The sequence below is a fragment of the Pogona vitticeps genome, chromosome 6 (assembly GCF_051106095.1).
Source record: "Pogona vitticeps strain Pit_001003342236 chromosome 6, PviZW2.1, whole genome shotgun sequence".
Taxonomy (NCBI): domain Eukaryota; kingdom Metazoa; phylum Chordata; class Lepidosauria; order Squamata; family Agamidae; genus Pogona; species Pogona vitticeps.
The window spans coordinates 102,845,474-102,870,554 of record NC_135788.1 but is presented as its reverse complement, the minus strand read 5'-3'; the positions used below and the strand labels follow the sequence as shown (position 1 = coordinate 102,870,554).

Sequence of the window (25,081 nt, the reverse complement as noted above, 5' to 3'; positions counted from 1 at the left end):
TGCTACCAAAGATTTAGAGCCAGATTATTCTGAGTATAACTCATGGATTTGTCTGTCTGTGTTGCTTTTCTTAATAAAGGAGATTGGCTTTTGAGGAAGAAGTGCTGAGACCTAAGGGCTCTGCTCAGCAGTCAGAGGTTTGTCTGGACTTCGGACTCATCCCAGTCTCCAGCACCCCCGTAAATCTCTTTGGAGATAAGGGGCTGCTTACAGTTTGCATCCATAAACCTGTGATCCAACTAGTATGTTCCATGTATCTGAGGAATCAAACTGTAATCCTAAAAGCTTCACACTGAAATAAATCTATTAGCCTATCAGGTGCCACAACTTTTGCTTTTTTGTTTGTATGTTTCTGCTTCTGCTAAATTTACGATTTTAACAGTAAGCTGTCAGAAAAAGAGGAACAGTTAACATTTTTTTAATTGATTGGTTATCATTGAACCCAGATGTTTCATCTTTCATTCTTTCTGATAACAAGACTGTTTTTTCTTAGTGAGAAATGATTGAAAATACTAGGATTACTGCTCTGAAATATCTTTCATGCTAAAATTTACTAAGTTGCTACTGCTGTTGTTTTCGTAATTATCATTTTCCAAATTAGGAAAATATTATGAGGTGCATAATATACTGGACGTCACACATCACAATTCTATTTTGTTATCTGATTGTAGTTCAGATGTTCAGGACCTGTTGCAAAAGATCAAATATTATAAACAATCTTGGACAGTCACACCACACATCTCTACCCCTGAACTTACAGTGCGATAAGGCTGATGTCTATTTGATCCTGAAAAAAATAATGAAGACTTTGGCCATCCCTGTTGTGACAAGATACCCTTCAACAAACAAAAGGGGCAAATGTTTCATCAATGTAATTATTTGTGTTCTGCTCATGCATCAGACATACGATGGCTGGTTATTAACCAAACATGTCTGCACTAGAGTATATAAGTTCCACCTGTTCCTTTGCTCATCCTGCCTTGCACACACAAACCCCTAAAAATTTGGAACCATGAAGTGGGTGACATTCATCTCTTGCCTTTTCTTGCTCAGTTTTACGGAATCGAAGTACCTGAGCAGAGCTTACAGGGAAGCAGGTAAGAAAGGAATTGTCTGTTCTAGAAAGAGCAACCTCCAGAATAGCAATAATTTCCCTCATGTGTTCTAGCTATCATGTTTTGCTATAGTGCACATGTACAGATGTTGTTCTTTAGTCATTAAGTTGTGTCTGACTCTTTGTAACCCCCTGGACCAGAGCACGCCAGGCCCTCCTGGCTTCCACTCCCTCCCGGAGTTTGGTCAAGTTCATGTTGGTAGCTTTGATGACACTGTCAAACCATCTCATCCTCTGTCATCCCCTTCTCTTGCCTTCACACTTTCCCAACATCAGGGTCTTTTCTAGGGAGTCTTCTCATGAGATGGCCAAAGTATTGGAGCCTCAGTTTCAGGATCTGTCCTTCCAGTGAGCACTCAGGCTTGATTTCCTTTAGAATGGATAGGTTTGATCTTCTTACATTCCTTGGGACTCTCAAGAGTCTCCTCCAGCACCACAATTCAAAAGCACCAATTCTTCGATGGCCAGCCTTCTTTATGGTCCAGCTCTCAGTTCCATACATCACTACTGGAAAAACCATAGCTTTGACTATGTGGGCCTTTGTTTGCAAGGTGATGTCTCTGTTTTTTTAAGATGCTGCCTAGGTTTGTCATCGCTTTCCTCCAAAGAAGCAGGTGTCTTTTAATTTCATAGCTGCTGTCACCATCTGCACTGATCATGGAGCCCAAGAAAATAAAATCTGTCACTGCCTCCTTGTTTTCCCCTTCTATTTGCCAGGAGGTGATGGGACCAGTCCCCATGGTCTTATGTTGAGCTTCAGACCATTTTTTGCACTCTCCTCTTTCACCCCATGTACAGATGTCACAACATTATTGTGTGTTCCTGTATCACTGGATCTAGCCGGCAGAGACCACTCTGTCACGTTAGGAAACAGATAAACCCTGCTAGAAGCAAGAGTGGCAGGAGATAAATATAGATAAGTGTATTTTTAATATTCTGCTTTAATACAAATTGATTGAACTAGATACTAATCACTAAAAGTGTATTGATTTGGAAATTGTTCTGGAGTAAGGAGGTAAGTTCTCACATATGTCGTTCTCACATATGTAGAGGCAAGATTTCAGAAGTTTTGTCTATACTACATAAGATATATATGTAGTATATATTAAAATTTTAAATTGGAGACTTCTTTGCCCCCGAAAAGTAAAAGTGGATTTTTTTCTCAGCAAAACATTGTATTTTGTGCCAGTCCCTAGATTTTGTGCCAAATTTGCCTGAAATATAACAGCTGTATATGTAGAGCTATGTTCCTCATTGAATTGTATGGGCCCATTAGCAGAAGCTCATTGTTTCAGGCACTGTACATCTTCCACATTAATGAAAATGCAATGTGACAGAATTTAAATGCCTCATTCCACAAGCAGGCTAAGGGAATCCAGGCTGCCCTTTGCAAAGATGGCAGCTGCAGCTTCCCTACCCTAAATGAAGCCGCAGCCACCATCTTTGCAAAGGGCTACTAGTCTCCCTTTTTACACGCAGTGACTGGGAAGCCAGATGGAGCCCTTGGCAGCGGCGATTAAGGTAAGGGGGTGGGGTGGGGGCCAAGATAGGGAGAGGAAGGGGGTGGGGGTAGGCTGTGGGGGTGGTTGGCTGCCTATCAGCCACCGATCAGTTGATCGGCGGTTTGTTTGTTTTTTAATAGGAAGGGGGTGTTGGCGTGGGGGTGGAGGGAGTGGTGGCAGTGGTGCAGGGGGGGCAGAAGCAGGGGGCAGTGGGGGACAGGGGTGTTTTTTAAATAAATCCCCCATGAATCAAGAAATAACTTAATTATTTGTTGCTTCATGGGGGCAACGTCATGCTTCATGAGTCGTCAACTTCCATCTCTAATTTCAACCCTTTTCCAATATTTTTGGGCTTTGATCACTGCCTTCTTTACAGAACCTCCTACGACCATCAAACATGTCTCTGTACTATCAGATGAGCATTTGGAAAAGATGTAAGTCTATTCAGAATCTCTTTCTAGAAATTACCTCTAGTGCAGTCACCCCAAAATAAAAGAGGGCACTGAATAAAGATTTTGAGCTATTTTCAAACCTAGTTTTATTCAAATTCCAGTGGTTCAAAAATGGACCTTTTCACAAAGACATTAATGAGAAACATGTGCGATCAAGCATTGGTGAACATGTTAACATATGCATGGAAGAGGGGGGGAAAACAGGTTTTCCAGTGTCCTGTAGATAGTGCACTTTTAGAAATTCTTTTGAAGTTTGCACTTGGAGCAAACCAACAAGCAAATGTAAGTTACGGTGACTTGTGGAGTCTACTTCTAATATTTAACAGCAACAAATTAGTTTTCAGATCTGACAGACTAATTTCAAGGAGCACACCCCACATCTGTATTCTGCCACCATCCATAAAATCACCCTTTGCCTGAGACAGTTCTATAGCATATCATTCCACAAAGAACTGCATCATATTTTAGTCTATTCTACCCTTTTTTCCAGTTGTCTCGTGCTGTTCTCCCAGTTCATACAGAAAGGCACACATGAAGAAGTGCATAAACTGGTGGAGGATACATTAGCACTTGCAAAGAAATGCACTGCTGATGAGCATTCAGATGTAGAATGCACAAAGCCTTTGGTAAGCTTTTGGAGTTAAATTCAGAAAACAAACGTTAATACTCCATATGTGTGTTCTGTGCCATCAAGTCAAAATTTACAGTGACCCAAGCAGGGCTTTTCAGGTAAGTGAGATATTTAAGGAGTGTTTCTACCAGTTCCACTCCTCCAGCGCCTAGTCCATCATTCTATCAACTAGACCACACTGGGAACCTTGATACTCCCTACATTGTATGGAATCCTGGTAAGTTGTAGATTCTGTCAGCATCTGTTCCCCTTCCCTGCAAACTCTTTAGCACCTTCAAGCATGCTACCCATCCCCTTACCTCCCATTGGACCCTTTTTGATCTGAACTCAATGCCTGAGTTATGTAGCAATATGGAATGCCATAAATGCCTCTAATGTTCAGTCTAGCTGCATTAGGTGCAGCTCATTTAAGTAGTCCAGCAGAGCAAGATCAGCATTGTTAACAAATAAAATGGCAAAAATAAAAAGGACCGGATAAGCATTAGAGAGAAAGTAAACTATTTGGAGACAAGTTAATTATTGATATCCAGAGGAGACCCATTGAATCAGTTGGGATTTGGTGAATGAACCCCTCCATAAATCCTATTGATTCAATGGGCCTACTCTAGTTGTGATTTATAAATTTGGCCAATGTATATGAACATGTAATCATCTGAACATGGAACACTTGCTTCCCCAAGTACCGAAATGAAGACGCAGACAACATACATTTTGGTATTAAACATGGGCCACACTTTATTAGCCAAATTAGATTTCCTTAAATCGAATAAAACCAAATCCATATTGAGGGGACCTGCGGTAGTGCGGGGAAATAACACCAAATAAATCCTTATATGCCAATGGGCGAGTCCCAGCCCCCAGGTTCCAGCTGTACTACCGACCGGTGGAACCTGGAAGGCTTAATTAAAACACCCCGAACCTCCAGCCATCTCCTTTAATGACTTTTCGGTCCGAAAGTGTTTCAGCGCCTCAGTTGCCTTCAGCCCTGTAATCGCACGATCCGCAGGAACTGTCAGCATTGACGCACTGTTACTTAAATATTACCAAAAGGGAAACACCGTGACGACCAGTTATTCCCGCACTACCCGCCAGTGTGACCATAATTGTATAGGGAACAGAAGAAAACCCGCCATTGCTGCCTTAAAAACAAACTCCCCTCCGTTCCAGTGTGGGATAGGCGAAAAATCCCCCCATCCATAAGCCAATCAGGATGAAGGTCAAAAATTCCTATCCGGCCCCACCACAGGCGACCAAGAACACACTAGAACAAAAGGGGGTTGGGCGGGCGGGTGCCAGAAGCGAAAGCCCTTTGCAGCAGGCCGGCGCTCCCTTAAATAGCGCCGGCCTGCGTCAGCAAAGTGACGTGGCCCCTGTTGCCTGCGCTTCCGGCACCGGAGGAAGCAAAAACGCTGCGCTTACGAGGGCGTTGCCTCGCCCCTCCAGCGCGCGAACCCATCTTTTTAGACAACAAGACCTTTCTTGTTGGGCCATCTGAAGGACTATAATAAGGTACTAATAAACCATGAGTTTTGTCAGGATAAGATTTGCTACCTTTATTCAGGCTTATTATTTCAGATTCCACAAGAATCAAGAAAGACAGGAGGAAAGATTCAGGAAAAAAATCACAGACTGTCCAACCTCTTAGATTTCTTAGAATCATAGAATAATGGAGTTAGAAGAGGCCTATAAGGCCAGCAAGGTCAACCCCCTGCTCAACACAGGAATCCAAATCAAAGCAGATCTGATAGATATTGATCCAATTTTCTCTGGAATACCTCCAGTGTCTTTTTAGTTCCCAGCAGAAATTGAAAATCCAGTTGATACCAAAGCTGATGCCAATATGTGGGATGGATTTCTTTTATCTTTTTTCTAATTGTAAAAGTAAACAAATATAGGCAAGAAAGGTAAGTGAGATAGACCCAAAAAGAAAGAAGTATGTGTTTGTTTTGTAGCAAATGCTATAAATAGTTGAAATGGTAATACTGTATTGATTCAGCCCCCTTGGAAACCTTTCACTATTTGACTTCCAACTCTTATTGCTGCAGAAGGAACTTGAGTCGTAGCTGGAGATGTCACTGTTTTTTTTTCTTGACACCAAACAGTTGCAATAAGTGTAAACTGGTGGGTGTATATCTAATGCCTTAAAACAAAATCTTGCATCTGTTCATCAGAGTACTGTTCTACTTGATGAGATTTGTCATGAAGAAGGTATTGCTGCCAAATATGGCTTTGCTCCTTGCTGTGCTCAAGCTGACCCGGAAAGACATGAATGTTTTCTGGCCCATAAAAATGGATCTAGATATTACATTTCACCCTTCCCAAAACTGGACCCAGAGGCGACCTGCAAACAATTCCATGATAAAAAAGTGGAGGCTTTAAACCAGTAAGTAAATTGATATAATTGTAGTGCTTTGGTGCTTCTTTAAGGGTTGAATGAAGTTACTACAAAATAAGTGACTTTCAGTTGCAAGCAATCTACCAAACACCAATAAATTCTCATTCTAACTCCTGTTTCATATCAGCTAACAAGTGTCAAGTGGAACCTCCAACAAATATTGCAGTGTATCCTCACTTCCTAGCAGGAATCTTTTCAGAGCTACAGTCATTTTTCCTGTAGCCTCCCATTTTCTGCTGTTTTGAGGACAATCAAATCAAATCAGTCATATCTTCTTCTGGGACATTGCAATCCATCCCACCTCATTTTGCATTATTCTTTTCCAAATCACACATGATCCCATTACTTTGTTTTGCATGGAGGTTATGGCAGAAGTTGAGTTTTACCTATGTGTTTACATTGTTCTGTTCCCCTTTCCTGCAAACTCTTTAGCACCTTCAAGCATGCTACCCATCCCCTTACCTCCCATTGGGCTCTTTTTGATCTGAACTCAGTGCCTGAATTACGTAGCAATATGGAATGCCATAAATGCCTCTAATGTTTAGTCTAGCTGCATTAGTGGCAGTACATTTAAGTAGTCCGGGAGAGCAAGAACAGGAATCTACTTTCCATCTCCTTCATTAAAGTAAACCTGGCTGAACAATGATCTTTCCTATCCTTGATGTTAGCGGTTTTCCTTACAAAGTCCTTGAGTAGCAGGTCCTTTACTGTAAGAAATTGGTGCCTAGATTAATGCAGTGGCACTTTCTCTTCCCTGCTTCCTCACCTCCTCCTTCCTCTCTCTCTCTTTAAATAGTTACATCTATGAGGCTGCCAGAAGGCAGCCATTCACGAAGATTGTCACATTCTTGCATGGAGAAAAGGAGTATGAAGAAGTCCTGACAGAGTGTTGCCAGGTGGAGGACAAGCATGCTTGCTTCGATGACAAGGTATTTCATTGCAATCTATATCATGCCTGGATGTTCTGGTAGGGCATCTCCACAGAATTCCATGCTGACAGAATCCATTGAAGTTGCTTTATAGCAGGTCCGATCCTTTGGCACCGCTGCCTAAAGATTCTCCACTCCCTTGGTGTAAAGGCACAAGTCTTCCCCTCTCAGATGTTCCATAATCCTGGCAGCAATGATCATTTTATGTTATTTATATATTTAAAATATGTTTATCCCACCTTTCTCCTTAAAAAGAACCCAAAACTGTATACATATTTAAAAGACAGTATTTAAAGCTAGAAACAAGTATATAAACACTTAAATGGAACAAGCAGATAGCACTCTAAGAAACAGTAGACAAAAGCAATAGTAAAAAAAAAAAAATCAAAGCAGTCAGGGACAACCATCCATTTAAAAACACCACTCAGGCAGTCGCTGAGGAAAAGTTCACCTGAAGAGAAAGGTCTTTGCCTATTTGCGAAAGGACAGCAAAGTTGGGGCCAGCCTGGCCTCCTGTGGGAGGGAGTTCCAAAGATTGGGAGCAGTAACTGAGAAGGCCCTGTCCTGTGTCCCAAACAAATGCACCTGTGAAGGTGGTGGATCCAAATGAAAGATAACCTTCTGATTATCTTAACACACAAGCAGCCTCATCAAGGGAGACACGTCCTTGAGGTAGCTTGGACCCAACCTTTATGGGTGAGAACCAAAACTTTGAATTGTGACCAGAGACGGATCGACAGCCAGATGGGTTATATGATCCCTGTAGCTAGCCTCAATCAGCAGTCAGACTGCCAGGTTTTGGACCTGCTGAAGCTTCCTGATACTTTCCAGAGGCAGCCCCACATAAACATGTTACATGTGTTGTCAAATCAGTTCTGACTTATGGTGAGCCTTTTTCAGAGTTTTCCAGATAGAGAATATTGAGAAGTAGTTTACCATTCCCTTCTTCTGGGGACACTGTGGGACTGTGCAGCTTGCCCAAGGCCACACAGACTGACTCTACTTGCAGGAGGCATCGTGAGGAATTGAACTCACAACCTGGCAAAAAAAGTGTTGATGTACATGAGCTGTTGGAGAGTAGCAGATTTAATAATTTGCAGAGTACGTGTTGTAGTGGAAGTTGTAGTGAGGTGGAATCCATGCTGGGCGAACAGAATTGTTTTATTGATTAGGATTTCTCTTGAGCAAAATGATGTTCATATTTAACTGGGTCATTGTCTCAACACACACACTTCTCCACAAATTCCTGAGCTTTTAACCAAATCCCTGGAAATTCTGATGAGCTGGTTGTGCTTTTTCTTGTTTTCAAGTCCGTGGAACTTTGAATTTAAACATTAACCTCATGTTTGCCATTTTTTTTTAAAAAAACTTTTTTGTTACAGGTAGCAGCTGCAACAAAGAGAATGCTGAAAGCTATTGGAGTGGAGAAACACCAGTGCTCTGTCCTAAGGAAGTTTGGTATGGAAAGTCTACAGGGATTGTAAGTGTTGTTACAGTTGAGAAATAATCTATAATCTACGTTGATCAGCAAGTATGATGTGTTCTTGAGCATTTATTTATTTATTTATTTTATTTTATTTATTTGATTTATATCCCGCCCATCTGGTAAGTCGGTACCACTCTGAGCGGCTAACACAGAAGAGTATACAATTATAATAACATAAATCCAAAATATCGATTAACAGAACATAATAAATCATAAATAATAAATAGAAAAGAAAGAGAGAAATAACTGTGGTTATGCAGCAGTTAAAGATATTGGCCAGAGTCCTATTGCATACCTCTGCCTGGGCAACAGGATTGATGTCACTATCAGTGACATCTGCTCAGAGTTCCTTTTCTGATTTTGAGGTATGCATGACTTCATCTCGTTGAGCATGAGTCACATGTACAGGTGGGGCTACACAACAGGATGCTGATCTTTGTGAACTGCGACTGATACATATCTCCCAGTCCATTACATCTGCTACTTTAAAAATCACATGGATTGTGTGAGAAAGTAACACGTCACCTAGCATTTTTAGGCACATGTACTGTCACATAACCAGATCTTCCATTTAGAAAATTGTGTGCTGCAAAAAAAACAGATATGTGCACCTCAGAAAGGTATCTGAAAATAGGACAGAAATGAGGGGGGCAGCTTGATCTCCTAAGAGAAAGCATTCCATAACCCATCAACTGTGTCTGCACTGGCAGTGGGACTAAGAGCCAGGCCTCCTCTGATGATATTAAATGTTGAGAAGGCTCCTATGAGGAGATAAGGTTCTTCAGGTAGCCTGGACCCAAGCTTTTTATTCATCTTGTTGTCGTTTAGCACCTAGTCTTTTCATTGAGAGGAAATAAGCAAGGTATTTAGTTGAAGAGTTGAACACAGCTGAAAAAAGAGCTTCTTTCTCCTCCGGAATATCAAATAAGCAGAGGCAGAATCCAGTGAGAACCATTTTGATGAGTGTCAGAAGAGGACCCAGAAGACCTAGATTCAAATCCTGGTCAGCTTTGGATACTCACTGGGGGTGGCAGAGAATAACTACTCCTTGAACATCTCACATATCTTGCAAATCCTCTCAGGGTTGCCAAGAAATGGAAGCAACTCAGCCATGCATAATGAATGGAATCCAATCTACATTTTTGAAGGGAATACATGAAGCAGGCTTAAATGAGAAAAAAAAATCCTTCCATTGAATATACCTTAATAAACATAAGATCTAGTTGTAATGCCGCTGGTTAAAGAAAAAGACATTTTAAAAATCTGTAATGATTATAAAAAATTTACAATGTTTTAATTGTAAAAAATTGTGAGGATGAACGGCCTCTGAACCTCTTACTCACAAGAAGAATTTCGTCAAGCAGATGATTCTTTTTCTTGGTCTTCCATCCAAGCACTGACCAGGCCTGACTGTTTAGCTCCCCAGATCTGTCAAGACAGGTTTGTTCAGGGTGGTGACCAAGTGAAAGCCAGACTTTGTGAAAGAGGCTTGGTTTTTGTTTTCTCTGAGGACCCCCTCAGCAATCCAAAAGATACATAAATAGGATGACATCTATGCAGTGTCCATCATTAATGTTAAAGAGAAAAAGGCAAAGTTTACAACTGCTGGTCCTGTAAGTTTGAATAAAAGTAAAATGATAAATGAGCAAAATCCTCATTATCCAAGTTGCTCCTAATTTTTTAAAAAATCCACTGAACTATCTCAGAAATTTCATTGTTCTAGTAATGAATACACAATGTGTTTAATAAGGCAAATTCTTATTTTAGTTTCTTCTGCCTATTACTATTATTTCCTTTGTCATATTGCTTTTAGAGGAAAAGGTATCGTGTTTTAAAAATAGTTCATTTCTTGACACCAGCCCTTGAACCAAGAAAATTAATTTACAGCCATCTAAATAAATAAACACTAAATTATACTTAATAAATAAAAATATAGAGCTTCTTATCTTTAAAATCTGGCCTTCACATAACATGAACACTGTATTAAGTGAGCTTCCCCAAGGATACATTTTTGGAAAAGTGTGTGACAGTTGAAATAGATATCTCTATCACACTTCTCTTAGTAGACAGAGGGATGGAAAAAAGGGCACCTGAGATCATATCCTCTTTATTTTTAATGAATGTTAGTATATGGACAAAATTTCAATTCCCAAATAAGTTGAGAATCACATGATAAGTAGTCCCTTCTTACACACTGTGCAATGCAGTTGCAGCTCAAAAACACTGCATGAGAGGGAAATGGCATATATTTAGAGAAACTGTATTCAGAAGCTATATGATGAGTTGTGAATGGCATCTAGTTTCTTTTAAACATGTGTAGACTGATGCGGAAATCAGAAAGAATTGAGTGATATGTGAAAAACTGGCATGAGCTGGAAATTTGTAATTAGGATTATATTTCTGATTATTTGGGGAGTTTTTTTTTTTCTACCAGGCATATACTCAATCCATTTTAAGTGTGAAACTGAGTAAGTGCTGAAACAATCATGTTACTCTCAATTCCCCAGAAAAATTGCTCAGATGAGCCAGAAGTTCCCAAAGACTAACTTTCAAACAATTATGGATATTTCTGGAAAAATTGGGCACATCTATGAAGAATGTTGCAGAGGTGACACCCTGGATTGTATGCTTGATAGGGTAAGATTTATCGATTTCATTCAATTACATTGAAAACACAACATACTGACTATAAGAAAAATAGCCCCTCCATCACATGGGCTTAGCCTTCCATTCGTTTTCCAACAAGTTAGAAAAGAGTTTGTGTATTTTCAAAACTATAAGCCCTGTTTTTGCTTAGGCACCTGGTTGTGGAGCCAGAGGTTGGAAGTTCAGTTCCCCACTGTGCCTCCCTGAGAGGATCTGGACTCCATGATCCATAGGTCCCTCCCAGCTTTGCAGTTCTAAGATTCTTATATTATTATTATCTCCTATAGCCAACTGAGCATTGGTACCAAAAGGAAATCCAAAATGGTCAATAAACTCATCTCAAGGTTGCTTTCTCTGTAGCTTTAGCAGACATAGTAGAGGGTGAGGATGTCTGTGCCAAACGTCATGTCCTGTCACTGGAAAAGGTGCAGAAGACAGTGACTAAAATGATGGCTGGGCTGGGGCACCTCCCTTATGAGGAAAGGCTACACCGTTTGGGGCTCTTCAGTCAAGAGAGAAAGTGCCTGGGGTGGACATATAAATTATACAGGGGATGGATAAAGTAGACAGAGGGAAGCTCTTTTCCCTCTCACGAATTACCAGAACGAGGGAACATTCACTCAAATTGAGTGCTGGGAGAGTGAGAACAGACAAAAGAAAATATTTCTTAACTCAGCGTGTTGTTAGTCTGTGGAACTCCTTGCCACAGGATGTGGTGAGGGCATCTGGCCAACCCAGTCCAATCCCCTTTTAAAGATGCCTTTAAAAGGGGATTGGATAGATTCCTGTAGGAAAGGTCCATCGCAGGTTACAAGCCATGATGGAGATGTATAATCTCCAGACGTAAAAGGAAGGTACCTCAGAATGCCAGATGCAAGGAGGGGTGTCGGGAGACAGGCATCTAGTTCTCTCCTGTGCTTCCAGAGGCATCTGGTGGGGCCACTGTGAGATACAGGAAGCTGGACTAGATGGGCCCTTGACCTGATCCAGCAGGGCTCTTCTTATGTTTTTATGTAGTGGAGTTGAAAGCTTCTGCCTTCAGGATATGCTTTGAATGTCAAGTCTTGTGTGATTCATGGCTATGTTCCAGAGCCCACATCATTATAAGCAGGACTTTACACAGTCTTCCTGGAATCTGCTAGTAAGAAGTGGAACATGCTCTATCTGGACACTGCTGGACAAAATGCCAAGATAAGATACTGCTGTTACTGATCTTCATGTGAAGGAACTTCCAGGTTCTCCACATTACAGTTGTAGTGATTCCCTGACACTTTTTTTTTTTTTCAGAAGAAGCTGACAGATTATGTCTGCAGCCACCAGGATACCATTTCTTCCAAACTGAAGCATTGCTGTGAAGGGCCCATATTGGAACGAGGAGAATGCATTGCCCATGCAGAAAATGATGACAAGCCTGCCGATCTGTCTCCAACAGTCAGAGAGTTTATCGATGACCAAGCTGTATGCCAACACTATGCTGAAAATAAAGGTGTTCACCTGGCAAAGTATGGAATAGAACATTCAGATAATCCTTGATATTTCCTATTTGTAGGTTTTCAGCTGTAGGTGGCCAACCATGCAAAACTTGAATTTTGATTTTCTCACCACTAAATGAAGCAGGATTCAATGGAGTTTCAAGAGAGGTCTATAAGGAGGCCTATTAGAAGGCAGCTATTTCCATATTCCAGTCTGAACTAATAATATAATTCTAGAACATGCTGAGGAGAGGAAAGAGGACAGAAGTAGAGGCAAGCAAGATAAGGTGTCTGCTGTGGTTGAGGCATCTGCTTATGCTTTGCTTTCAATAGTTTTGACTCAGACACAGGTCCCAATGAGCTGAAAGAGCTTTTCTTTGTGGTGTATCAGTAACTGTAAAATATAGGTGTGCTAGGAATAAAACTTCAACAACAATATCATTTTATTAGCTATATAAAACCATTTAGTCTTGACTCAGAGCAGAATATATCAGCATTATTAAATGGCAGTTGATTTGATGACTGCCACATGGAATAAATCAGGGCAAACTTTCTGAAGAATTAGCAATGCAGTTTCACCCATTCTTAAAGAAAATGAGTGTTGAACATCTTCCTATAATTTCTATTCTTGGTTCATTTAACCTTTAGAGGGATGAAAATCACAACTAGTTTTTGGGTCCATAATATACTTGGATAGATTTGAACAACTTTAAGCTTACCTGTACATAAGGTAACATCAGTTTCTATGTGTTGATGACATCTTTCCTGTGCTGCAGGTTTTTGCATGAGTATTCTAGGAGACATGATGAATTAGCTCCAGTGGTGTTGTTAAGACTTGCCAAAGGGTATGAGGAGATGCTGGAGAAATGCTGTGCAACTGAGCATCCAGTAACATGCCTTCAAGAAGGGGTAAGCTGTGATTTTCCCACAGTGGTGATTTGGTGCCATTGTGGTGTGCATTCTTAGTAGTTCTTTTGTGATAACTGTGAAACTGTTTATGAATAAGTTCTGTGAGAAAAACCAAAAAAATGAAACAGTCTGGGAAGTGTATGTGGGACTCCAACAATGCCTAGTTCAACTGGTTTCTGTACTTATGTCCACCATCCCCCTCATCATTTTCCACTATCACCTTTAACAGGCAAATTGGCAGTTTGGTAGGATGAGGAAAATAAAATATTTGGCAGTGTAAACTTAGGGGCACATGAATGGCTGGTTGGTTGGTTGGTTGGTTGGTTGGTTGGTTGGTTGGTTGGTTGGTTGGTTGGTTGGTTGGTTGGTTGGTTGGTTGGTTGGTTGGTTGGTTGGTTGGTTGGTTGGTTGGTTGGTTGGTTGGTTGGTTGGTTGGTTGGTTGGTTGGTTGGTTGGTTTGTATACTGTCCATCTAGCTATCAAGGCTACTCTGCATGAATATGAGTGATCCATGTTATGATCAAGAACAGTTTTTCCAACCCTATCATGATTTACCTAGGTAGATCTACAGTACCTAGGAAATTGCTTCTATATAAGGCACGATCTCTTTGGACATCTATTTCATAGGAATCTTCTGTTGGAGGATGATCAGAAGAGTTATTTGTCCAAGTTCTGTTTCAAGATACATTCAAGATACATAGAAGAAAATTTTCTATGTCATACTCTGACATCTCATATTTTCCAAGCCAGTCAAATGTGGCCCCTTGTTTCTCTATTCTCCCAGTGCAGACTGCTGCAGAGCATTCTAGATGACATAAGGGATGCTGGAAGATTTTACTTGGCTCTTATTTCTATGTGAGGCCCCTCAGTTAAATGTCTAAGAAAAATATGTTAATGGAGATCCAGTTATCATTGGGCTATAGTAATAAAATTAGCATGGCATACCATGGCATGGTTAATTTAGCCTACAAGAGCCCGTGAATTAAGAGGTCTACCAGTAGTAGAGCAACAGGACTATATAGAAAATCAGTCTGTCCACTGACGTAGAGACATGGAGCCTGTGTAAGTGAAGCAATTCTTAGCTGAACCTAGCATGCTAGTTTAGATGTATCCACATTCTAAACAATACAGTAGGACCCTGTATCCATGAGAGACTAATTCCAAGGCCCTCCTACGGATGCTGAAAAATGTGGATTATAGTGAACACTATTATAATAGCAAATGCTATATATAGCACAGTCTCTGCCTCCCTCTAGTGGCCAGTTGTTGTAACTTTATTGTTAAATATATATATTTGAGGAATTTTTCTTTTAATATTTTTCATGTTTTCAGACCATGGATAACTAAATCATTGGATAGTGATCCCATGTATAACGACAAACTACCATATTAGAAAATGCATTAACAGGAAGTAAAGTCCACGTGCTCCATACTTTTAGAAGTTTCAAGTGGGGGTGGTTGTAGCAGATATTAACACAATCAACTAATATCCTTTTTAAAAAAATTAATGCAAGTCAGAAATCAATGAAAATTCGTCAGTGGCTCATAATTAAAATGGAGGAGGAGCCTCATTCAATGATTACTCATATCAGAGCCAGTGTACTTTACTTCCTGTAGCTGTGCTCATTTTTGTTGCAGTCCATTGCTAGTAATTCTATTTTCTTGCAGGAACAACTACTAAATAAACATTTTGCTGACTCCACAGCAATAGTAAAAGCAAACTGTGACCTGTATAAACAGCTGGGAAGCTACCTCTTCCAAAATGAGTAAGTTATTTGTGTAACAAGTCCAGCTTGTGAAAGAAATTGTCCAAATATATCCTAGGTAGCTGTGCTAATCTATGGAATTTTTTAAAAATGGGGGTGAGAGAAGGGAGTTTCAAAGTAAATACATCTGGACAGATTTTTCTTGAATTTTTCTTATTAATTTAAAAAAGAAAACTCTTGTCTAACATACAGTTGACAATTCAATATTCGAAGCTTCTCATGTGGAGAATTTCATTTCTCCATAGAAAAAGATGTGGTGATCACAGAACAAAGGAAAGGCTAATTTCCTTGGAGAGAGAGAACAAAGGAGTCGACAGCAGTTGTCCAAGCCAGCAGAGCCTACTGGCAACGCCCTGAGGGCTCTTTTTATTGACTTAGCATGATTACGTAGTACGTTATGAGAGAAACAGATAGGATACTAGTTACCTAGGTTTGGCTTAAATAACCCTTTGATCTTATGTACTAAGTGAAAGGGCAGAGGAAGGGGCTACCCCACCTGCTGGCAGCTGCTGCATCCTGCCAGGAGTGCATGCACATCACTGGAACAGAATCACAGCTACAACCTTCAGGCAGGAGTTTCCCACAAAAAGCTCTAAGGGCTACACTCTGTGGCCCAATCTGTACAAACCTGAACAGGGACTTGCTTTTTCTAAACCACGTTGAGCTCCACCCTTAATTCCTAAACTCTCATCCCTCATCCTGCCATCTATTGCAAACTGACCTTACCCAGGGATTATTTTCTATCTGTGATTAGTATCTACTAGAACCCTGTTGTTGTTGTTTGCAGGATTATTGTCCGTTATGGTAGAAAGGCACCCCAACTCACCTCAGACAAAATACGGGCCTTGACAAGGAGGATGGTTGGTGTTGCTGCTGATTGTTGCCATCTGGACGGTGCTCACAGAGTAGCATGTGCTGAAAACCATGTGAGTATTTTCTCCTGAACATGAACTTTTAAACTTTCCCTCTTCTAGCCATATTTCTCTTCTGCTGAATACACCGGCCCCGTATCAATTAAGACTGTAAAAGTAGAGTAATGACAGCCACTTGGGATGCAAATGTAGCTAGAAACTAAGGTGAGAGAGTGTTACACAAACTTCAGAGCAATAGGCAGAGACCCCAGTAATGCCCTTCATACAGTGTGTGCACTACAATCAATGTTCCCTCTAAGTTACCATATTTTTCACTCCATAAGACACACCTTTCCATAAGATGCACCAATTTTTTAGGAGAAGAAAACAGGAAAATATAATCTGTTTTCTTCGCTCCATAAGACGCACAGACTTTCCACCCCCCCTGTTTTGTGGGAAAAAAGTGCGTCATGGTGCAAAAAATACAGTATGTGGCTACATGGCTGTGCAGTACTGCATTATGCCATGCACCTGCAGACAGTTCAATGCCATCCATCTAGTTCTGTTCATGGCCAGAACCTGCACACAATGGTGTAAAATGGAATGCAATTAAAGAGCAGCAGAGACTCCATGTCCTTGCAGACAGAGTCTATCCAGAATCCCAGTGTGGATTTCGAGCTAATAGGTACACCACTGACATGGTATTCTCCTTCAGACAGTTGCAGGAGAAATGTAGGGAACAATGACGGTCACTCTTTGTAGTCTTCATAGATCTTACAAAGGCTTTTGACTTGGTTATCAGGGACGGTCTTTTTAAAATACTTTCCAAGATTGGATTTCCACTTCGACTCCTCAACATCATCAGGTCCTTTCATGAGGAAATGAAGGGCACTGCCGCCTAGAGTAGTCCACCACGACTAGATAGGCGGGATATAAATGAAATAAATAAATAAATAAATATTTTTGCTGGCTCAACATCAGTGACATCCAAAGTGGAGTGAAACAGGGTTGTATCCTCGCACCAACTCTGTTTGGGATCTTTTTTGCGGTCATGCTGAAGCATGCCTTTGGAACTGCAACAGAAGGTGTCTATCTCCAGACTAGATCAGATGGAAGGCTCTTTAATCTCTCTAGATTGATAGCGAAGACCAAAGTCCAGCTAAAATGTATGTGGGACTTCCTCTTCGCCGATTATGCAGTTGTTGTTGCCCATTCTGCTGAAGACCTCCAACAACTCATGAATCGTTTTAGCAAGGCCTGCCAAGACTTTGGACTAAAAATCAGCCTGAAGAAAACACAAGTCATGGGCATCTATTACCATCTCCACAGAAGAATTGGAGGTTGCTCATGACTTTGTGTACCTTGGCTCAACTATCTCTGACACTCTTTCTCTAGATGTCGAGCTGGATAAACACATTGGCAAAGCAGCTACCATGTTCTCTAGACTCACAAAGAGAGTATGGCTTAATAAGAAGCTGAGGGCATATACCAAGATACAGGTTTATAAAGCCTATGTCCTGAATACACCCCTGTACCTCAGTGAGTCCTGGACCCTTTGTGCGTGGCAGGAGAGGAAACTGAACACATTCCATATGCATTATCTCTGACACATTTTTGGTATCACTTGGCAGGACAAAGTTCCAAATAGAGTAGTCGTAGAATGAGCTGGAATTTTTAGCATGTATACATTGCTAAAACAGCAATGTCTACATTGGCTTGGGCATGTTGTGAGAATGGCTGATGGTCGGATTCCAAAATATCTCGATTTGGGAATTGGTGGGCTGGCGCTTGCCTGGCTCCAATCCTTCTTGGAGGACTGTCCTCAGAGAGTCCAGCTTGGGGAGAGGGTTTTGGCCCCATGGAGTCTCAATTGTGGGGCTCCGCAGGGCTCAATTATCTCCCCAATGCTGTTTAATATCTATATGAGGCCACTGGGTGGGGTCATCAGGGGATGTGGGGCTTTGTGACATCAGTATGCTGATGACACTCATCTCTACATCTCCTTTTCACCAACATCAGTGGATGCTGTTCTGTCCCTTCAGTGCTGTCTGGAGGCTTGTACTGCAATGGATGCAGGAGAATGGACTGAGGCTGAACCCGGACAAGACAGAGGTCCTGAGGGTGGGTGCCCCCTCCATTGGTGTTTTGGGAAGCTCCTCTCTTTTGTCGGGGTGACTCTCACCGCGAAGAGTGAGGTTTGCAGCTTGGGGGTCCATCTGGATCTGGCGCTCACCATGGAAACCCAGGTGGTGTCAGTGGTCCGCTCCGCCTATTTCCATCTGTGGTGGATTGCCCAGCTGAGTCCCTATCTTGATGGTGGGGCACTCACCAGTTCGGTCCATGCGCCTGTAATCTCAAAATTAGACCACTGCAATGCGCTCTACGTGGGGCTACCTTTGAGATTGATGTGGAAGCTTCAAATGGTGCAGAATGCATCGGCCAGACTTCTCAGTGGGATGCGAAGATATCAACATATTTCCCCCACTCTGGCTGCCTTGCATTAGCTGCCCATTGGCTTCTGCATTGATTACAAAGTGTTAATGATGACATATAAAGCCCTAAACGGTTTAGGATCTCGTTATCTAGCGGAATGCCTACTTCTACCTAGATCTACTCGAATCACTCATTATAGCCAGGAAAGACGGCTGAGGGGTCTAACGCTGAGAGAGGCCCGGAAAGAAAGAACAAGAAACTAGCCCTTCTCGGCAGTGTATGCTCGACTTTGGAACAGACTACCGTCAGAGATCTGCCTAGCTCCCTCGCTAGGTGTTTTTAAGAGCCAATTTACGACCTGGCTCTTTAGGAAAGCCTTCCCCCATGTCACTTCCTGATTTTTATTTTTATTTCCACTGTGTATCCTGATTTCTATCTTTCCATCTTGAATGTTACCAATATTGCTGTTTAAGTTGTTCCTTTTAATTCTGGTTTTTATGCTATTTTATTGAAAGCCATCCAGAGTAGACACAGTCTAAATGGGCGGGGTATAAATTTAATAAATAAATAAATAAATCTGCAAGCAGGGTCATAAGGCTTTAGGAATGGACCTCAACAGATGGGAAACCTTGACATGTGAGCATTCAGCCTGGAGGCAGGCGGCGCATCATGGCCTTTCCCAATTCGAAGAGACCCTTGTCCAGCAGACCGAGGGCAAAGAGGGAGTCACAAAAGCAGCAAAATCAGGGAGTTGGATAGGGGACAGATTGTATTTGTCTTCAGTGTGGAAGAGGTTGTAACTCTTGAATTGGCCTCCTCAGCCCCACTAGACACTGTTCAAATACCTCTATTCAGAGCACATTACCATAGTCTCTCGAGATTGAAGGATGCCTAACCTACATAATCTGGGTGTTGGAAAAGGGGCAAAACAGCGCATCCCCAGAGTGGATAAATGTCTGAATAGTCACCCGCTAAGATATCTTCTACCCAAGTTTCCTCAGTGAAAATATGTTTTGCAATTGCCCAGTGCTGTGGTATTACATTTCTTCATTATAATCATTTTGATTTCAAACCAATACTTCTCTGCTTCCTGTATCCTATATTTTTAGGATAACTGTGGTTAAAATAAATTAATCACAGGGTACAGAATTAATTAAATAACAATGGATCAGCCTTTTGACTTTTAACAACATTTTGAAACCTTTTGCAATCTATTAAAAGGAGAACATTTTTTATCATGCTCTCTCTCTCTCTCTCTCTCGGTCTAGGTGGATCTAGCACTAGGATTTCTTTGTTATCTGAATGAACAACACCCAGTCAACAAGCAAGTGGGCAAGTGTTGTGATACCTATACCAAACGTCGGGAATGCTTCACTGGATTGGGACCAGATCCAGATTATGTTCCTGTGCCATTTAATACTGAAATAGTCCACTTCCATGCCGATTATTGCACAGCAAAACCAGAAGAGCAACAGGAAAAGAAACAAATGTAAGATACCTATTGACCCAAGAGTGGGCCATTTATTTCACCTCAATCAATATAGGAGCTTAAATCTGCCTCATGTCCCCATGCATGTTCTGGTTACACATGCATAAGTTTTACTCACTATGTTCGCTAGGTGTCACGACATTGTCTGACCCACCAGAAAAGGTCAATGGCTGAAATCCTGTTGCACAGCTCTGCATGCAGAAGGGGGATGATGTCATCAATAGTGGCAAATCATTGTTGATTAAAGCCAAATTGCCACTGATTAAAGATGGCTTCAGAACTCACAGAACTCATAGACAATGCAGTAAAGTCACATTCACCCAAAAGCACCCAAGGAAGCCTTTGATCAGCTGTAGTTTTTACCTCTACTGATGATGTCATCCCAATTGTGCACATAGATCTGCCCAATAGGACCTCAGCCTGTGTCTCTCTGGTTGTCCAGGTGGGGAGGCAAAACGTAGGCCAGTTAGTACTAGAGGAAGACAGAGACTGCTTTTATTGTGCATGCTGGCTTCAATGCCTGGATGCCTACATTTTATCCATTTTCACATGGTGCCAGAACTCACTGGCTCAGTTGAAATGTATATATATATGTGCTGTACGTATATGTGTAGGAGGTCCTACACATATATGTACAACACCCATATACTGTTTCATTCAGTTCCATTCAGTGCACACACACACACACACAAAGCAAAACTTGTCATTTTTATAGTGTTACACAAGATTCTTCTTCCTTTGACATCACAAAGAGCCTCTCTATGACTTCAACAAAAGATCTCCTTTTATTCCAAGCCCCTGAAGCAAAGTGAAATGAAAACTGATGACCTGTTCCTTATTTAGCTTACCTTTGTTTCTCTGGCCTCTACGTCATCAAACAAGTATGTTTTTCTGAGTACCCTGTGTTCTCACTGTCTTGCTGTATTCTCAGTTCTAAGCCTCCTCCCTTCCTGGGGCTTGCTTCTCTCATCCTTAGTTCCTTGAATCCTGTTTACCTCTTTTGTAAGGATAAAAAAAATTGCCAGTGTCCTTCCCAGTGCTGGGAAAAGGGACAGAAGCACTGCTTGGTGCCTTTACTGGCTGGCACTGATACTTACACTGGTGGTGACACTCTCATTTCAAGGTTCTGTGATCCTTTACTTAAGACGATCAGTGGAGGATTGCTCTCTCACACACACTTGGTTTCCTTAACCCTCAGAGATTCCAGGCACATAACCTTGTACTTATGTGGAATGTATACCCAGCTGTACTATGATGATGGGGAAAGTGGCACCTAGATTTATTTCCAGCACCATCACTATTCGTTTGACCCAGGACCTATAAAACCATGGCATCCAAGTCCAAAAGTCTTAGTGTATCTACGTGCCCACAATCCTTTTCTGTGCCTCATCTGTGTGTATTTGCCTCAGCCCCTTGTCTCCTCTTAGCTGTCCATTTTTTGTTAGTGGATAAGCTCCACTGGTAGACTCTTTTTCAGTACACCTCCTGCCAACAGACTGCACATTTCTGTTTTGGGTGCTGTTTTTCCTCCTAGGTATTTATCTAAGTTGAGGATTTCCAAACACTGGGGGCTAGTATTGGAAAGAATGGCCTAATAGTGTTGTTCTCATTCCAGCATGCTGTTCCACATAATTCAACATAAGCCTGACATCTCAGAAGAACAACTGGCAACTGCAATTGTGGATTTCACTGATGTGGTGACAAACTGCTGTAGCAAAGAAATCAAAGAGGAATGCTTTAACACAGAGGTACGGTAAGCTTTTATAAAGTCTATCTCAGTGGTTCTTAACCTTTGTTACTCGGATGCTTTTGAACTGCAACTCCCAGAAACCCCAGTCAGGTCAGCTGGTGGTGAAGGCTTCTGGGAGTTGCAGTCCAAAAATCCTGAGTAACCCAAGGTTAAGAACCAGTGGTCTATCTGGTGCCTTGTTTCCAAAAATGGAAAATTTGTATGGCTATAGTCAGGCAGTTATGTAGGACCCTAACCATATACTCAAAGATAGTTTGGTGGGTCTCATATGCCCATATTTCTACACATCCATGTGCATTCTCGGAATCCCATCTGTATTCCCTTCCCATCCTTTGTCTGTATCAAATTACAACCGTTTATTTTTCTTTCCTGCATGAATGTTCACACACACTTTGCGTTCACTTTGAAGAAATAAATTCTGAATGGTGTGCGTCTTTTCTTTTAGATTCCAAAACTGATTGAACGGACCAAAGCTGCCCTTGGAGAGCAGTAAGCATTTCAGGTAAGCCAGTGTGGAAGTATGCTTTCTATAAAAATATTTTAGTGGTTTTAGACTAGCAATGCTGAAAAAAGAAACACTAAGTCATTGAAAATTTGATATCAATTCCCTACATTTTGGCAATAATTTACTGAACATTTCGCAATAATTTCTGAAATAATTTGGCAAAAATCTGTTGACAGTTTTTAGTTTTTCCCCTTCTAAAATTTTTAGCAACTGCTCTTCCAGTCAAAAACTGGGAGCAAGATTAATGGGTTAAGCAGGTATTTCAAATTATTTTATTTTATTACTCAAAGGTTTGTTCGGGGAAAACTTTTAGTCATATTCATTGATAAATTCAAATGATTTTTGATGGGTTTTTCAATTTAAACTGATCTGTATGATTTCAAAAATATGCAGAACTCACTGAATGAGAGGACTGGAAAAAAATTAATGCCTAGAAAATCCTATTGGTGTTCATATGAGGTTTGTCTAACTTGTCAGAGTTAATTATGGAGAATGGTTGATGTGTTATTTTGGTTGTGTCCTGCCCTTGATTGCTCAACCAAGATGCATAATAGCATAATACACAAACCAAAGGCAAACACTATATTCCAGGATTCCAGCCAAAATATTCCTTCCTTCCTTCCTTCCTTCCTTCCTTCCTTCCTTCCTTCCTTCCTTCCTTCCTTCCTTCCTTCCTTCCTTCCTTCCTTCCTTCCTTCCTTCCTTCCTTCCTTCCTTCCTTCCTTCCTTCCTTCCTTCCTTCCTTCCTTCCTTCCTTCCTTCCTTCCTTCCTTCCTTCCTTCCTTCCTTCATTCATTCATTCATTCATTCATTCATTCATTCATTCATTCATTCTATTTATATTCCGCCTATCTGGTCATTGCGACCACCAATATTTTGCATGTAGTGGAAAACAAAGTCTCTCTCAAATCAATTACCAGATTTTTGCCTCTAGATGCAGAGGGAACTTTGGCAAACAAGTATTGAAGAAACCTTTGGTACTGTAGTATGGCCAATGAGTACTCCTCCTCCTCCTTCACATTTCTCCACTATTAATTTCTCCCTACTCAACTATCCTTAAACTTAGCTCCTTCAATTTCTGAAGAGAAGAATCACTGTTTAGAAGTTCACGTGTAGTAGCATATAGTCTCTAAAATATGTTGTAGGTTGATCAACATTGAGGGTCTCACTCGGGGCTGAAAAAAATGTTTTGCTTTCTTTTCCTCCTCTAGCTGAGCAATGAGAGGATGCTGGAGCTAAAGGCCCAACATGCCAAGGCACCCTTGGTGTTGCTTGCTTTCTGATTAAATGGAAACCTAGGATTTGATTTTTCTGTGACTTTTCGCCTGTCATGACAGTACAAATGAAGAATATGAATAAAATATTTCAATACGATCCTCCTCTGGCACATTTTATTGCTTTGGCTAATTACAGCAAAAAGGCAAGGGGGTGGGTGAAGAGGGAAAGAGCAAGAGATTAAGAAGGGCTAGAAAGAAAGAAGAAGGGCATTAAGGAGACAAGTGGGGAATGGGGACAGTTCTTCCTTACCAGCTTGCTTTCTTGACCTAAGGTATTTTCCAGGTGGAGACAGCTGTTGATAAGGAGATTGGGATGTGAGAGGAAAGGAGACTGTTAGCCTATTGAAAAGGGGGACTGAGCTGGGAAGGAGTAGGTGGAAAAAAGAAATATCCGTGTGTCTGGACTTACTACCAGAGAGAGTCATGAAACACGGCCCAAACACCGATGTGTCGTGTTTCATACATCACTCTGGTAGTAGCATTCAATTCAAATTTTTATGGCTTCCAAAAGTGTTTTAAAGATGTCTCCCTGCAGCAGAAGAAGCAGAATTCTATTACAGCACATTTATCCTCTCTTCTTCCCTAGTTTTTGAGGAAGACAGCTGTTGAGGACCTCCACACATATCCCTTTGTTTTTCTGTGCTGAGGAACAATCATATAGCTACTTGAGAATTTCACCCTTCTTTCTTTCCTTAGGTACCAAGAAGTAGCATAGTTAGGCAGTGGGGGAACTCAGTGGTTTTAAAGTGAATCAAATTCATCATCATACATGTGCATATATAAAGTTAACATACACTCTTGGAAGCAATTGGAAATCTCATACGATACAGGAGCAGCTTCTCCTGAAAATTTCTTAAGCAAATACACCTTCAAGTTACAATGAAGTAAAGCAAATGTTAGATTCACCATTTGATTGCTTTCCCAGCTCAAAAGCTGAAAGATGCAGCTTTCCCAACCCCCTTTCTGGGCAGAAACAATTTAATAGATTAGTTGTTGTGGGTTTCCCAGGCTGTTTGGCCGTGTTCTTAAGGTTTTTCTTCCTAACGTTTTGCCAGTCTCTGTGGCCAGCATCAGAGGACAGGAGTCAGAACTGGCAAGACTGGTGAAATGTTAGGAAGAAAAACCTTAAGAACACTGCCAAACAGCCCAGAAGACCCACAACATGTCCTCTGGATCTTGGCCATGAAAGCCTTCAAGAATACAATTAATAGATTCCTGATCTGTCTGACTGGACTTTCTTCAATGCTTCTGATTGGCCAACTTTATTTAACTAAAGACTCATTTTCTCTAGCTCTTCAAGTTCTTAACCCTTGCCCAGAACTGAATCAAGTTGTCAGTCTGTGAGATAGGATATATAAAGCTATACAACATTAACATGCATCATGGTAATACAAGTCAACATAAGATTTTACTCTAAGATAATGGATGGGCATCAACCTGCTAGCCTGTCATTAGCACAGAGTTGGAAGCTCTG

At 41.2% G+C, this 25,081-nt stretch overlaps 1 protein-coding gene across 1 annotated transcript; it reads left to right on the top strand.

Moving 5' to 3' along the window:
- The first annotated feature begins 960 nt into the window (after positions 1 to 960).
- On the top strand, positions 961 to 23,704 carry LOC110089939 (alpha-fetoprotein). The gene is made up of 15 exons (XM_020813336.3): positions 961 to 1,097; positions 2,993 to 3,050; positions 3,559 to 3,694; positions 5,871 to 6,082; positions 6,891 to 7,023; positions 8,406 to 8,503; positions 11,017 to 11,146; positions 12,443 to 12,657; positions 13,404 to 13,536; positions 15,205 to 15,302; positions 16,090 to 16,228; positions 19,855 to 20,075; positions 21,691 to 21,823; positions 22,271 to 22,327; positions 23,542 to 23,704. The coding sequence occupies exons 1-14, from the start codon at positions 1,013 to 1,015 to the stop codon at positions 22,316 to 22,318; spliced, it is 1,839 nt and encodes a 612-aa protein (XP_020668995.3). The 5' UTR covers positions 961 to 1,012; the 3' UTR covers positions 22,319 to 22,327; positions 23,542 to 23,704.
- The last annotated feature ends 1,377 nt before the right edge of the window (positions 23,705 to 25,081 follow it).

Coding starts and splice junctions, on each gene's coding strand:
- LOC110089939 (XM_020813336.3), top strand. CDS start 1,013: ATGAAGTGGGTGACATTCATCTCTTGCCTTTTCTTGCTCAGTTTTACG. Junction 11,147..12,442: donor TGGATTGTATGCTTGATAGG/GTAAGATTTATC, acceptor TTTTTTTTTCAG/AAGAAGCTGACAGATTATGT. Junction 16,229..19,854: donor TAGCATGTGCTGAAAACCAT/GTGAGTATTTTC, acceptor CTCTCGGTCTAG/GTGGATCTAGCACTAGGATT.